The sequence below is a fragment of the Penicillium maclennaniae genome, assembly GCF_028827695.1.
Source record: "Penicillium maclennaniae strain IBT 15551 chromosome Unknown utg000003l:1.0-5670915.0:1.0-5674809.0, whole genome shotgun sequence".
Classification (NCBI taxonomy): domain Eukaryota; kingdom Fungi; phylum Ascomycota; class Eurotiomycetes; order Eurotiales; family Aspergillaceae; genus Penicillium; species Penicillium maclennaniae.
In genome coordinates this window covers 2,417,263-2,430,307 of record NW_026623215.1, presented here as the reverse complement: position 1 = coordinate 2,430,307, position 13,045 = coordinate 2,417,263, and the positions used below count along the sequence as shown (strand labels likewise).

At 51.7% G+C, this 13,045-nt stretch overlaps 6 protein-coding genes across 6 annotated transcripts; 3 read left to right on the top strand and 3 right to left on the bottom strand.

Annotated features, from left to right (window-relative positions):
- Positions 1-148: 148 nt before the first annotated feature.
- N7477_003020 (RNA-processing protein PTA1) lies at positions 149-2,763 on the bottom strand (the record flags this gene model as incomplete). Its single annotated transcript, XM_056964683.1, has 8 exons — positions 149-282; positions 340-410; positions 465-1,300; positions 1,351-1,699; positions 1,758-1,961; positions 2,012-2,142; positions 2,189-2,354; positions 2,432-2,763. The coding sequence occupies 8 exons, from the start codon at positions 2,761-2,763 to the stop codon at positions 149-151; spliced, it is 2,223 nt and encodes a 740-aa protein (XP_056824636.1).
- Positions 2,764-3,333: 570 nt separating this feature from the next.
- N7477_003019 (uncharacterized protein) lies at positions 3,334-3,934 on the top strand (the record flags this gene model as incomplete). Its single annotated transcript, XM_056964682.1, has 2 exons — positions 3,334-3,368; positions 3,544-3,934. The coding sequence occupies 2 exons, from the start codon at positions 3,334-3,336 to the stop codon at positions 3,932-3,934; spliced, it is 426 nt and encodes a 141-aa protein (XP_056824635.1).
- A 502-nt stretch (positions 3,935-4,436) lies between these two features.
- Positions 4,437-6,937, bottom strand: N7477_003018 (dolichyl-diphosphooligosaccharide--protein glycosyltransferase subunit STT3; the record flags this gene model as incomplete). Its single annotated transcript, XM_056964681.1, has 5 exons — positions 4,437-4,707; positions 4,760-6,482; positions 6,559-6,639; positions 6,731-6,754; positions 6,808-6,937. The coding sequence occupies 5 exons, from the start codon at positions 6,935-6,937 to the stop codon at positions 4,437-4,439; spliced, it is 2,229 nt and encodes a 742-aa protein (XP_056824634.1).
- A 289-nt stretch (positions 6,938-7,226) lies between these two features.
- Positions 7,227-8,002, top strand: N7477_003017 (CSN8/PSMD8/EIF3K family protein; the record flags this gene model as incomplete). The annotated part of the gene is made up of 3 exons (XM_056964680.1): positions 7,227-7,441; positions 7,498-7,679; positions 7,734-8,002. The coding sequence occupies 3 exons, from the start codon at positions 7,227-7,229 to the stop codon at positions 8,000-8,002; spliced, it is 666 nt and encodes a 221-aa protein (XP_056824633.1).
- Positions 8,003-8,470: 468 nt separating this feature from the next.
- On the bottom strand, positions 8,471-8,914 carry N7477_003016 (ATP synthase subunit e; the record flags this gene model as incomplete). The annotated part of the gene is made up of 2 exons (XM_056964679.1): positions 8,471-8,824; positions 8,894-8,914. The coding sequence occupies 2 exons, from the start codon at positions 8,912-8,914 to the stop codon at positions 8,471-8,473; spliced, it is 375 nt and encodes a 124-aa protein (XP_056824632.1).
- A 1,164-nt stretch (positions 8,915-10,078) lies between these two features.
- On the top strand, positions 10,079-12,290 carry N7477_003015 (uncharacterized protein; the record flags this gene model as incomplete). The annotated part of the gene is given in 5 exon segments (XM_056964678.1): positions 10,079-10,210; positions 10,274-10,501; positions 10,512-11,108; positions 11,167-11,796; positions 11,829-12,290. 5 exon segments carry the CDS (start codon positions 10,079-10,081, stop codon positions 12,288-12,290), a joined length of 2,049 nt encoding a protein of 682 aa, XP_056824631.1.
- Positions 12,291-13,045: the final 755 nt, after the last annotated feature.

Below are 13,045 nucleotides of genomic sequence, written 5' to 3'. Positions count from 1 at the left end.
CGTATATTCGGTGCCAGGTTTATTCTAAATACAGCCACGCTCGGGTAAGATACAGGAAGTGACCATTGTGGTCGGAAATGTAACTTCTGCAGGACAAGGAATACAAAGAGCCTCCACCACGGCAAAGACTCTGCAATGCAAGTTTGGCTTACTGCACAGCGCTGGCCTGTGCTTCCTGCGGTGGAGCCGGCATCGAGTCTGCAATGCCGTTGGCCTCTGCAGGCTGATTCTGCGGACGCCATTTGGCCAAAATTTTGCCCGCTGCAGGGCGGGATTCCTCATCTGGTAAATGGATTAGCATGAATGGCAAAGGATAAATAAGGGAAAGAGCGAAAATACAAGTCTGATAAACATCCTCCAGTGTATTCAAGCACATCTCGCGTGCTGGGGGGCGGAACATGATCAGGTACCTAAGAGGGTATGTAAGTATGGACTGCAAGGGGGGGGCGAAAAGAAGAACATACATCAAAGCCTGCACGCAGAGATTCACACGTTCCGGATCCTTGGCCAAACCGGCCACCATTTGCAGGACCGAGAGAGTGACTTCGGGGATTTCACTGAGGAATCGGACCAGAACTTTGATATCACGACCATCAAGATAAGTCGTGAAGCCATGGAAGAGCTTAACCACCCACTCATCATAATGAAGAGGAACGGTAGGTTCTTGATCTTGGTCTTCGTTGCTCTGATCCCGCTGAGTAGCAGCCGCCTTCATCTGAACACGATCATTGTACCACTCCTCACTCAGCCAAGTGATAGCAATGTTAAGCCTGCCCCTGAAATCCTCCAGCACATAGCGATATAGCGTCTGACGAATCGAGTCCGAGATCGTCGGCCGTTTCGAATCCACTATAACACCACCCTCCAGGCCAGCTGGGGCTCTTGTAGCAAGGCGGGAAAGAAGTACAGCCCATGCATCCCGATCAAACGTGCTTCCAGCCAATCGTGCGAAACCGAGTTGTTGCTGAGTCTTGCCTTTGGCCGGTGAAGGGTCTGTCTCGGCAGCGGTGATCATGCTGAAGACGCGGGAGACAGCACTTCGGCCGACTTCTGCAGCTTCCTCTTCGGTCAGAGGCGGCGGTTGGGGCAGAACGAATGGACCTAATGAGACCAGATCGGGTTGGAGGTCTGCTACTTCGGCTGCGACAGCGCTGGCTTGTTCGGAGACATTATCTGCCACGTCCATCGGATCGTACTCTGGCTCGTAGTCATCGTCGTCTTCTGCGACGGCGGCAGTGTGTTGTTGTTGGCGCTTGAGGTTTTGATCCCTGGTGATGGTTTGATATCGCGCTCGAACGGCCTAGAATCCGTTAGCCGCTGGTGAGAGGATCAGAAAAGCTAGTATCTTACATCGACAGCCTGTGTTAGCAATGACTGGTTGACTTGGGCGAGAAGAGGCACAGCGATTTTCACGACGAGGTCTGGAGGAAGCTGCTTCACATCGAATGACGAAAGGCCGATGTCTTGCGTCAATGTGAAAAGCTTGTCAATGCTTGCCGGACCCGGAGCCATCGGAGGAATCTTGAGCAATGGGGGGGTCTCTGCATCAAGACGAGCGCGCTTAGCGCTATCGAGTCCATCTGTCGGTTCACTTGGCAATCCGCGTTTCCGAGAAGCGTCATCTACCACATCGAGTCGTGAGTTCATCAGCCGCTCAATGTACATCTGCATTCTTCCGAAGAGAGGGTGGTTTTGATTCCTGTGGTCTTTAGGTTAGCTTTGATCATCGGGTTATGCGGGAACGAGACAAGACTGACCTCTTCATAAGATTAATCAACAAAGCTCGAGCAGTGCGCTCCATTGACTTCACGCTGACTCGGGTAGTAGGCGTGATTGGAGGGCGGACATGCTTGGAGGGATAGAATTCAAGGACTGCGTTGATGATCTTGTTTGAGATCGATTGCCGCGTGCGAATGAGCGGGGAGAGGCAGTTCAATGTCGCATTGACCAGCAGTGGATCACTATTCATCAGATCAGAGGAATGGAACATAAACAGGATTGTCTTTCGTACCTGACTTCCTCCTGGAACACGCCGAGTAACCGGTCGAGTAGGCCTGACGCTTCGGCCTCCAAGTGTGGAATTGCAAGAATGGAGTGGGTTCGCGGGACAATCGCGAGCGACGTTTCATTTTGTTCCGGACGCTGGGAGAGATCAGCTTTAATCCTCAGATACGATTAGTGAACATACCCGCGGGTCTGAGATCAGACCAGGCGTTTGAACCTGAACCACCCGTTGTAGGAATTTGATACAGCAGATTTTCACAGGGCACAGAAAAGAATCCATCCGCCGCAAGATATCCTGCTTGATCACATTCATTGTGTCCCATGATTTACTGTCTTCCGGATGGTTCACACTTATACCAAGGAGCGTCAGTATCCATTACCAACCATAGTACCCAACTCCCGAGTACCAATATCGTGTGAAACTTACACATGACGGAACACCAATGGGTACAAGCTAGTCGCAGTCTGCACCAAGCTCATCAGGACCGCAGTGTCAGACTCAGGCAGAAGCAAGATCTCTTGAATAGTCTGTAGCACTCTCGGCGCGAGCTGCTCTTTCTGCGCCGTAGCTAGCACCGGACTGGAGAAAGTCTCGGCCATGAAGTCCGCGCCCCATCTTCGTAGTTCTAGCCTTGTGTTGGCGCCGACGATCGGGAGGATTCCATTTACGATTTGCGGGTAGAGAGCAGCGTCGCCGAGAACGAGGTTACGAGCAGAGTTCAGCTGAGCGAGCTGGTTCGCGACATCTGGCTGAGCCATGACGACTCAGCGAGCGGAGAGGATGATGCGCGATAGATGGTCGAAGAGATTACGCCGGCTTGGTAGGTCCAATGGATCAGATGTCGAGATGTCCGGTTCAATGACAGCGAAGCGCGTATGAAGCTGCGACCAGAGCTTAAAGGACGCGCATTCACTCGTGGAGCTGGAGAGGCTAGTTAGGACACGCGACAGAGGGGGTATCGAACGTGTAGAGGTGGTTTGGGAGTGTCGGGGATGTGCAGAGTGGGTTATGAGGAAGCAAAAGACTGAGGTCCGCAGGGGCCGAGAAAACTTGGGGGAACATTCGCGACGACAGATCGGGTTTCGACCACAACGTCAAACTTGGCGCAGAAAATCTGAAAGTCAGGGAAAGTCAGGAGGCAGGAATTTGCAACTAGTTGCTACGAATGTTTCTATCTGGTCTGAAGACCGAGCGCCGATCAAACTGGTTACAGACGATCTATGGCTGCGCAGCGGACGTCACGCGAAATTTTAAAGGCGCTTTACGCTAGAAATTGACAAGCTAAGACAAGTTTAATCACTGTCCCAATGGCTTTAGTTTAGATCCATATGCCAATATCGGTTCACCTAGGGACTTTAGCTCTGTTCATCCGTAGATGCAGATGCAGATGGCGAGTCACCGCCCAAGACTTCGCCTTCCCGCATACAATTCGGACGTTGGCATTCTTCTCGTCAACGATCATCTCTCTCGCATCATGGCCAGCGGAATGCACGTTTACTTAACCATTCGCAGACTGACAATGCTAACATCTTCACTAGCTTTAACTCTACTTACTACGGCAAGGATTACCGCGCGGGTGCCGCTCTCCTGCGTGCCCGCCAGCCGTTCCTGGTCAAGAACGCCCTCACCGGCTTCGGTCTATTTGCCTTCACTATCGGTGTCTGTACGTATTTCCTCCCTTTCTCGCCAATTCTAATCTCCCTGTTCTCCTTCATTATGTGCCGTGTTCTGCGCCAGAGTCAATTGCAGCCTGGTGGCACCACCAAGGCACACCCAAACTACGGCGAAACCCTCCGGACGGCTCTGCAAAATCACTCTGCTGACCATTACCTTCCTTCTCCCTCCACAGATGTCTACACCATCAAGGCCGTCGGCCAAGAAGAATTCTCCGACGTGAAAGTCCCCGACGCCCCCGCGCAGAAGAAATAGAGCCAACGGGCACAAATCATAGCCCAATCGATGCCAGAATGGCATGACTGGTTCTGCGTGTACCAATAAGTCGCATCTTTCCAAAGGGAACGGTGTCGACATGGCCGTCTCTCGGCTTGAAACCAGTAACGGAGCAATTTGGGGTTACGGAGTCATCTGGGCAGACCGCAGCTTGTGATCTGCGGCAGCGATATTATCTTGTTTGGCCATTTACATTTACCTTGTACTGTACAGTGGACTGCGGGGATTTTTTTTTTCTTGTGCACAGGCACTGATTGCGAATGCCGATCTCTACTTCACTTTTTCTACTCTTCGACAGCTACGTAGGCACCACATACTAGTACTGGAACTTAATGAATATCTTTTCAAGGCGTTCATTGCATACTGTTATGAGCGAAGTCACGGTTATATCTATCAATGGAAGCTCGCGGGACAGGACATGCCTACTATGCCTAAAAATCACAATCACAAGAATCAAAGGAAAAATCTTAGAAAGACGAGTCTACTCGGTTCGCAGAACGCGAGGACCCTTCTTCTTGGTAGCGCGCTTGCGCTTGAGGCCCTTGTCGAAGGCGACGGCGTTGCTGTGGTCACGGCCCAGGTTGTCTAGATCTTTCACCTTGTAGATGCGGATGATCCAGTTCTCGCTAGTGAACGCTTCCTCAAGGGTATTGAGCTGCGGGCTCTCGGCCGGCAGCTTCACGCCACGAACGCGATCGACGGCTTGGCCGGCGGGGAAGAGGGAGTTGTAGTTGTAGTAAGACATTTTGTACCTGGTTGGATTAGTGATGAGATTTCAAGAAGTATCAAGAGAGGGACGCATACATCAAGCTGTTTTTCATGGTAGGAGTGGCCTCCTCGTCCACGCGGTATTCGCCTCGAGCAGTGAAGTAATCACGCTCGCTGATCTCATCGGGCCAGATGCCCTCGGCGATTCGGACCATCCACAGGAACTTGTTCAGGTCGTCGCCAGAGTAACCGAGGAGACCACCAAACACAACCAGGACGTAGTCCACATCGTGTTGGCGCAGAATAGGGTAGCTGACCTCCTCGCGGGAGCTCATGGCCTTACCAACGGTGGCGATGTGGGTGTTGTTCCACGTGTTGTTGTCGACCAGGGTAGGACGGTCAGCCATACCACCAATCTGGTAGCCGTAATCCCACCAGGACATGATCTTAGCATTATGGGGCGTGTTCTGGCGAAGCCAGTAGTACGCCTCACGGTAATCGTCGATGATGAATTGGCTCCCATCGGGCATTTTGCTAGCAAGAACGACCGAAGGAGAGGAGTAGGCGTTCGAGGTGACCCAAGTACAGTGCGCAACAAACATAAGAAGGTAAAGGGACATCGAGCAGGTCACGACAGTCTTCGAGAAGTACGAGTAGATGCCGACGATGGGGCTGCGAGACGAGCGGAAAGACTTGGAGTCTTCGGCGCTTGCCTTGGCAACAGCGTCGGGGTCGGGCTTCGACATAACCAAGAAGTTGTCGAGAATAGACGACAGAGCCAGGGCGGCCGCGACACAAACAATAGGAGTGAGCGTGAGCATCAGACGGACCATGACACCGGCGAAGTAGCTGGATAGAACGGCGTAGATGATCACGAACACGTGCTCATCCTTCAGCTTCTGGAAGCAAATGAACACACCGGCAGGGAAGAGCCAGATCAGGAAGTTCAGGTCAAAGAAGAAGGCCGGCCAGGCAGTGGGCTGATGCTCTGAAACAGATGCGATAATGGGAATATGGATCTTGGCGTAGCCAGTGTCCCACAGGGAGTAGAAACGACCGCTCCATGGGGCAATGACACCCGAGATGGAAAGCAGGACCAAACCACCAAATCCGAGGCCAAAGACCAGGAAGACCATGGAAGTGAGCAGCTTCTGGAACTGCTTTCCGGGCAGATAGCCGCGAATGAATTCAGCAAATGCCACGAGCTGGATCAGGCCAAAGACACCGAGCGCAGACATGTGGTCACTGTTGCGAATGGGCAGGAATCCCACGAAGGGGATCTGCATACTACCCAGAGTTCCAAGAGCATACCAAGTGGTATAGCTGATGTAGACGCGGGTGCTATAGCGGCCCATGCAGATCAGGACGAACACGTGGAGAGGAATGAGGTTAGTGATGAAGACATATCCACCCCAAGCAGAGACCATGTATCCGTAGAACAGCGCAGTCAACGCACCCCACATGATTGAGCCATTCTTGACGGCCTTGATCCATAGGAAGAAGGTGAAGACCAGCAGGAAGATGGCAATAGCCTCATTGTCGTAGCTACCAGCCACGGATCGTGAGATGTATCCGGGAGTGATACCCATGAAAGCTGCAGCCAGAAGGCCTGCAGAGGGCGAGGAGGACATCTCGCAGGTCAAAAGGTACATGGCCAGGGCCGTTAGGCCCGAGAAGCCCGGGGCGAGCAAGACACAGATATTTCGAATGTCGACGGGGATAGTGAGGAAGCGCAGGATGTGGTAGATAACGCCACTGGTCACCATGAGACCAGGGTACAACGTGCCACCAGTGACACGGCCCAGAGGGTGCCAGGTTCCTGAGAGACGAGCAATCCGCATCAATTCCTGTGATACCACGAGGGACACGCAAGCCTTTGAGAGGGGGAGACATACGGTCATCAAACCAATCCCAGAAACTGTAGAAGCCATTTTCGACGAGGTATTTGGTTGCGCGGAAGTTGAACCAGGGATCAACTGCAAAATTGAAAGGGTCAGTATCGTTAAGGTGCGCATTCTGGAGGTGGCCACGTTGTATACTGCGTCAACGACAAGGGGATGATCATACATTCGTGGATAATACTCTCAAAACCTGAAATTGACAGTCAGCATAAGCGATTGGAAAGATAATGGCTCATCACGCACGAATGACACTGAACAGACGACTGGCGACGGCGGCGGCAGCGATTGTTAAGAGAATAATGATTCGCAGTAAACCGCGCGTGTTCCGGCCGGAGCTGCCTTTCAGCAGAACATCAAGAGAAGATTCGGCCATAATGGCCAGGGGGAGCAAAGTCCAGGATCAGAATAGAAATCAAAAATGACACATGAAAACAAGAAATGAAGGCGGAGCTGCCAATGGACGTGGGCGGTTGAGAGTTGGTTGCAGAGAGAGAGAGAGCTACGCAAGGTGGTCACTTCTGAACACTGACTTGACTGTCTTGGCGGTTTTTGGCGCTCCCCGCATCATCGATCACATCACCTAAAATCGATTACGGCCGTCTCAGATCTCGAAACTGCCTCAATTTCGGCTCCTTTGAATCCAGAAGTGCTATTTATTAACTATGGAGCTGCCACCGCTCTCTATCGAGCAGCTCGAGCAGCTCGCTTCGTCCAACCTGCCTCCTTCACAACTCTTCGAGATCTTCTCACGATACGAACTAGATGCCTGTCTCATGGCAGCTGGTAGTGGTCACCCAGAGACTGGTAGTGGCGATCCCGAGCTGTTGAGCTTATTCTACTCCAGCTTCTTCTTCGCCCACCTCCTCACGAAGCAAATGTAAGTTCCTCTCAAGACAGCTCAGACACTATTTGCTGATTGAAGCTTGATAATAGGTCAGAAGCCCGCGCCTTGACGCAACGGATACCAGAGGCTCTCAAAAACCAAGACCCATCCTTGCAGAACTGCTTGACGTTACTACGAGCCGTATGGCAGACTCAACATGCCATAGTTTACCAAACCTTACGGAAACTGCCATGGCCAGAACAACTGCAGCCTTTAGTGCGCAGATATGAGAGTATGGATGTGGCCTCTACTGTCAATTGCCTCCGTTGCTGACATTACTGTCTAGGCTTCTTCCAAGACCAAACCTTGATCGCCGTCAGCACTTCCTACGGAGCAATACGACCTGCCGTGGCAGCCGCATACCTGGGTCTTGATTCGCAGGCTGCAGAGCAAGGCGATCAAAGCATTATACAGAAGTTTACGGATTGTGGGTGGACCTGGAACTCAGAGACTCGACTACTTCACCCCGTTCCAATCACTGTACCGCCCACCATGGAATCGTCATCCAATGGTATCCGCGATGCCATGGCGATGCTTGGGAATCGTACAAATTAAAGGCGCACGGAATCGAGAGTCGGAGCACGTTGCTGGAGGATATTCTGATACAATTTGCCATAGAATGATGCGTCGTCCCACCTTGTCGATGAACATCATCAAGGCCGGGAAGAAAGAACTAGACCAACCCTAGACAGGTCGAGGCAAGCATTTATGATAACGCCGGAATGCATAACACGATCTTTTGCTCTTTATTGTGGTTCAACTGTAGTGTACAGACGCACCACAGCCCAGGGTATGTACAGAACCCAAATGACAACGTCTAAAACGATGAGTAAAAGAACACGAAATAAAAAGACATCATTCCATCTTTCGCTCGCAATGGCGCAACTCGGGGCGAATTATAATCCCGATCAATCGTACAGTAAAAGGACCTGAGCAAATCACTTCTAATACCCTGGGGGAGGTGCGAGTTCCGCAAATAGATGCGCATTCATTCCTCCATTATTCCATCCGTCCTCTTTCAATTTAGGCCTGGGCCTTCAGGAAGGCTTCGAGGTCGAACTTGGGGTTCTCGGGGTCGGTGATGACTGTAGGAGAGAAAGTGATTAGCACTGAATAAAGAGAATACACCGCGGCTTCTTCGGAAGACGATGCAACAGTGCCATTGAACATATTGGGATGGTACATACGGCCGGTAGATTGTTGCGGAACCTCCTGGGGCTGGGTCTTCTTCTTCCACTCGGCCTTAGCCTGCTCGATCAGGCGCTCCTTGCGTGCGTACTCATGCTCGATCTCTGTGCGCTTCGCGATGGAGTTGAGCGAAGACTGGTGGTAGACACCGTAGACGATACCGGCGACGAGAGCCGAGTAGCGGAAGACCTGTCAATTCGTAAGGTGGTCAACATCCGATCTCGCATGGGGTGGTTGGGGGTTCGCTGTGCAACTCACGTTGACACCCTGGCTGGCCATTTCTGTGAAGGTCTCCGGGGACGGATATCTGACGGGATAAAAGGAGCGGGAGTCGAAGGTCCGTTCAACGGGAATCAATCGTCAATGGCAGTGAACTCTGGGGTCGGGCAAGGCGAGGTTCAGTCCCTGTCTTGCGCGAGTTTTTCCGGTGCCGTTCGGATCGCTTATGTCATCCTGACACGGAGTAAATAAAGAAAATTGATGAAGACATTTGCATTTTTTTTTTTAAAAATCGACGGCTCCTTGAGAACCGACCTACTATGTCAGACGAGGTTAATACCATAACCTAGTCACTTGTCAGGATAGATCTTCTAGCGATTTTACCCCTATGCACCGTCACAATCATCCTCGCATCTCCCACGAAGCCGAAAACAACCGAAACTGGAGTGGCATCTCAATTATGAACTTGACATTATGAATCAACTATCATTTATCATTTCTCGAATGTAAGTGTCTAGTATCAGAAATAAAGAGTGGGGTAAATGTTGAGGCATGAAACGAGGCGATCGTGAAGCAACATTACAAAGCATTTGAAGAGCTGATCAGCTCCTAAACAGCCCTGGTCATTGATAGGTACTTCAACATGAGCAACTTCTTCTCCATGAATTTGGAGTATCACTTTTGAATGTGCGTCATACACAGGTAGGAATTCAAATATATCTCAAACCCAGAAGACTTCGCTGCGGGTGCCGCAATCATGCCACTTTACCAGGTTCAGATGTTCACGGATCAACAAAAGTAGAAAACCAAGCAGTCGAGAATTGTGAATGTCACGATCACAGCAGGACAGCCGTTCATCAAAAACGGACTTAGCATCATTTCCCTTTTTGCAGGGTCATATAAAGGCTCAGAAGGCGGTGGAGTGAGCGGGTGAGCGTGGAAAGGAATACCCTTCCATGGCGAAAGAGGGGCTTGCCTGAATCTCAGGTCGGTATATCAAACATAATTCCGTAGTTTTGTTTTGTTATTCGCTTGCTGTTATACCTCTCTTAGGCCAAACCTGGAAAGGTGTCCAAGGTGTCCAAGATATCTAGAAGAGCTGTACGATAAGTTATCGATTCTGCCATAAGCGGTACCAGATTTGGCGAGTCGGCGCGACTTGTTCATCCCCGAATCAACAAGCGGCTTGACACGCTACGATAGCTCCAACAACGTGGCTTCACCATGTCGACCGTTCAGCAGCGCAAGAATGAGATTCTGGCCAAGCGGGCCAAGCTTGCGGAGCTGAAGAAGCAGCGTGAATTGCGTCAAAAAGAGTTCACCAGCAACCGGAATAGTGTCGGCGATGCTTCAGAGGTAACACCTGCCCGCATATACGACCACATGAGTTCTTTTTTAATCTAACGAGCTTCCGAACAGCTTGCCTCTCCAGTTCACACCACCCGCTCTGGTGACAGCAGAGCCGAGCTCGATGATTTGATTTCTCGTTTGGTAGACCGCCCCGGGTCGGCATCTCAGAGCTACGGCGTGGAGGGTCAGTCGCGGAGAGGAAGTCGCCCAAATTCAGTCCTTAGTGCTAGTCAGCTGAGTGGAGAAAACGCCGAACCCTACGCACCATCATCAAGACCGCAATTAACATCAATTGCTGTGCAAACAGTTGGGGAGGAGCCATATACCTCTTCCGCACCCGAAATTCAAGCCCCGCCTGCCCCCTGAACTCAAAACCGAAGTTGTCACATACAGCAAGGCCGTGCAAACAGACGGCCTGGATCAGCCGGAAGACTCTGTGGATGGATCTGTTGCTTCAGATGGTGAGGAGGCAGCTGGAACCACACGGGCGAGCAAGCGTCTCAGCCGACGGGATCGTGAGCGGGATGAGGAGATTCGAGAGAAAATTCGCAAGGAAATTGAGGAGGAATTGCAGGCAACCAACCATGAGGGACTCAATGCGCAACCTGCCGCATCTACACAATTACGATACCCTTTGCGCACATTAGACGATGACGAGCTCAAGGCCGTGACATCGTCCCACGATTTCTTGGACTTCGTCGAACGGTCATCAAAGGTTATTGAGCGGGCTCTGGACGAGGATTATGACGTTCTTGCAGACTATGAACTCGGTGGTGTTGCTGGCGACTTGGAGGAGGATGAAGAGACTGGCAAGAAGAGAAGAGGTATTCGCGAGGTCTGCCAGTTCTATGACGAACGATGGAGCAAGAAGCGTATGGTTAGCGACATCAGCTTCTCGCCCAAGGTATGTTTCTCTATTCAGTGAGTGAGAAAGGTCCCCGTGCTAATTGATTGATCTTCAGTTCCCTGAGCTGGTCCTGGCAGCATACACCAAGAACCCCTCTGCGCCTCATGAACCAGACGGTCTTATTCAAGTCTGGAATCAACATCTACTGTCTCGTCCAGAATACGTGTTCCACTCTACATCCGACATTCTCACAGCCAAGTTCTCTCCTTTCCACCCCAATCTCATTGTGGGAGGTTCGTATTCAGGACAAGTTCTTCTCTGGGACACACGTTCCTCGCGTGCTGGCGGCGGTGCACCCGTGCAAAAGACACCTCTGACCGGATCCGGTCATACTCACCCAGTTTACAACATCTCTATTATTGGGACTCAGAATGCGCACAACATTCTCACTGCCTCCACCGACGGAGTCGTCTGCGGTTGGTCGGTGGATATGCTCTCTCAGCCGCAGGAGTATCTCGAGCTGACGACTCCTCCACCCTCTAAGACAGAGGACCTCGCCCCAACCACCATGTCATTCCCTCAATCGGATCCGACATTCTTCATCGTCGGTACCGAGGAGGGAGGCATCTATCCTTGCCACAGGTACGACCGAGCGGGAGCCAAGGCTGGTATCGATTACCGCCTCACATATCGCGGCCACGCTGGACCTATCATGTCCACAGCATTTCATCCCGCCCGCGGACCTGTCGACCTAGGCGATCTGATGCTGAGTTCCAGTCTGACTGGAGCGTTAAACTCTGGCGCGTGCGCCCCCCGGCCACGACCGCCTCTATCACATCCGGCACCGCTTCGGCGCAAGCTATCTCCCCAATCCTGGATATCCCACGCGAAGACGTGGTGTATGACGCACGCTGGTCCCCGCACCGACCTGGCGTGTTCTCTCTTGTGGACGGGGCAGGCAACGTCGAAGTGTGGGACCTACACATGGACACGGAGGTTCCCGTGGTCAAGACTAGTCCTTCGCGCGGACTTAGCGGAAATCCGTCCCGCAGCTTGAACAAGGTTGCGTGGGAAGAGCGGGAAGGACGACGATTGGCGACCGGTGGACTCAACGGCGTGGTCACTATTTTCGAGGTTGGAAAGGGTCTCGGAGGGCCCCCGGAAGAAGTATCCGCTGACGAATGGACGGGCATGAAGAAACTGGTGGGGAAATTGGAACAGAAGGATCGCGTGGCGTGAGGCTTGGGGTTTGAACGTCTTTCCTCGCGTATAGCTCTTCGGTCACATTTCTCTGCCCTGCTTGCCTCGTTTCCCTGCTCCTTGTCAGCCTTGCCATATACCCTTTTTCTTTGCTTCGATCACACACTTGAGGGATATTTCTATTTAGGGTCTATTGCATCCACGAAATCTTCCCAGTAGATGTTCATGAACACAGTGTGCTCCATGTTGTAGCCTCCAGCGAGGAGACGACTGTTCTTCCGAACATCTTGTACTGCTTACAAAGATGTCTGTGTAGAACCCTGAAACTCGAACAGCATCATTGCCGTAGGGTTGTGTGAGACGGTGCCTGTAAACGTGGATCTGTAAACGGGGATTTCATCCACGTTTACAGGTCTCACATGAATTGAGTCATTAACTTCGCGCACAGCCCATCGAGAGGTCTGTGACCGGCTCCGACTGTTAAATCGAGTGAAGCCAAAATTCTTCAGTCTAGATTCTAGACTTTCTGAGATTCGTTCTCCCAATTATCTTCATTATCCAAAATCCGTCGAAGTCCACCGTTTGAGGTCTCAAGGAACGAGACAGGATATAGACACATGATAAATTCCAAGGATGAAATGGAGTGTTTCCCGCGATGTCCACAATGAGCCCGGAATGCCGCCAGAGCACCACATGGGAAGACCTCACCTACTTCGACTCATCCCCAATCTGGGAAGCAGACGATGACCACACGAGGCTGGAGGCCCACGTTTAAGAGAACCGGCGAACTAGCG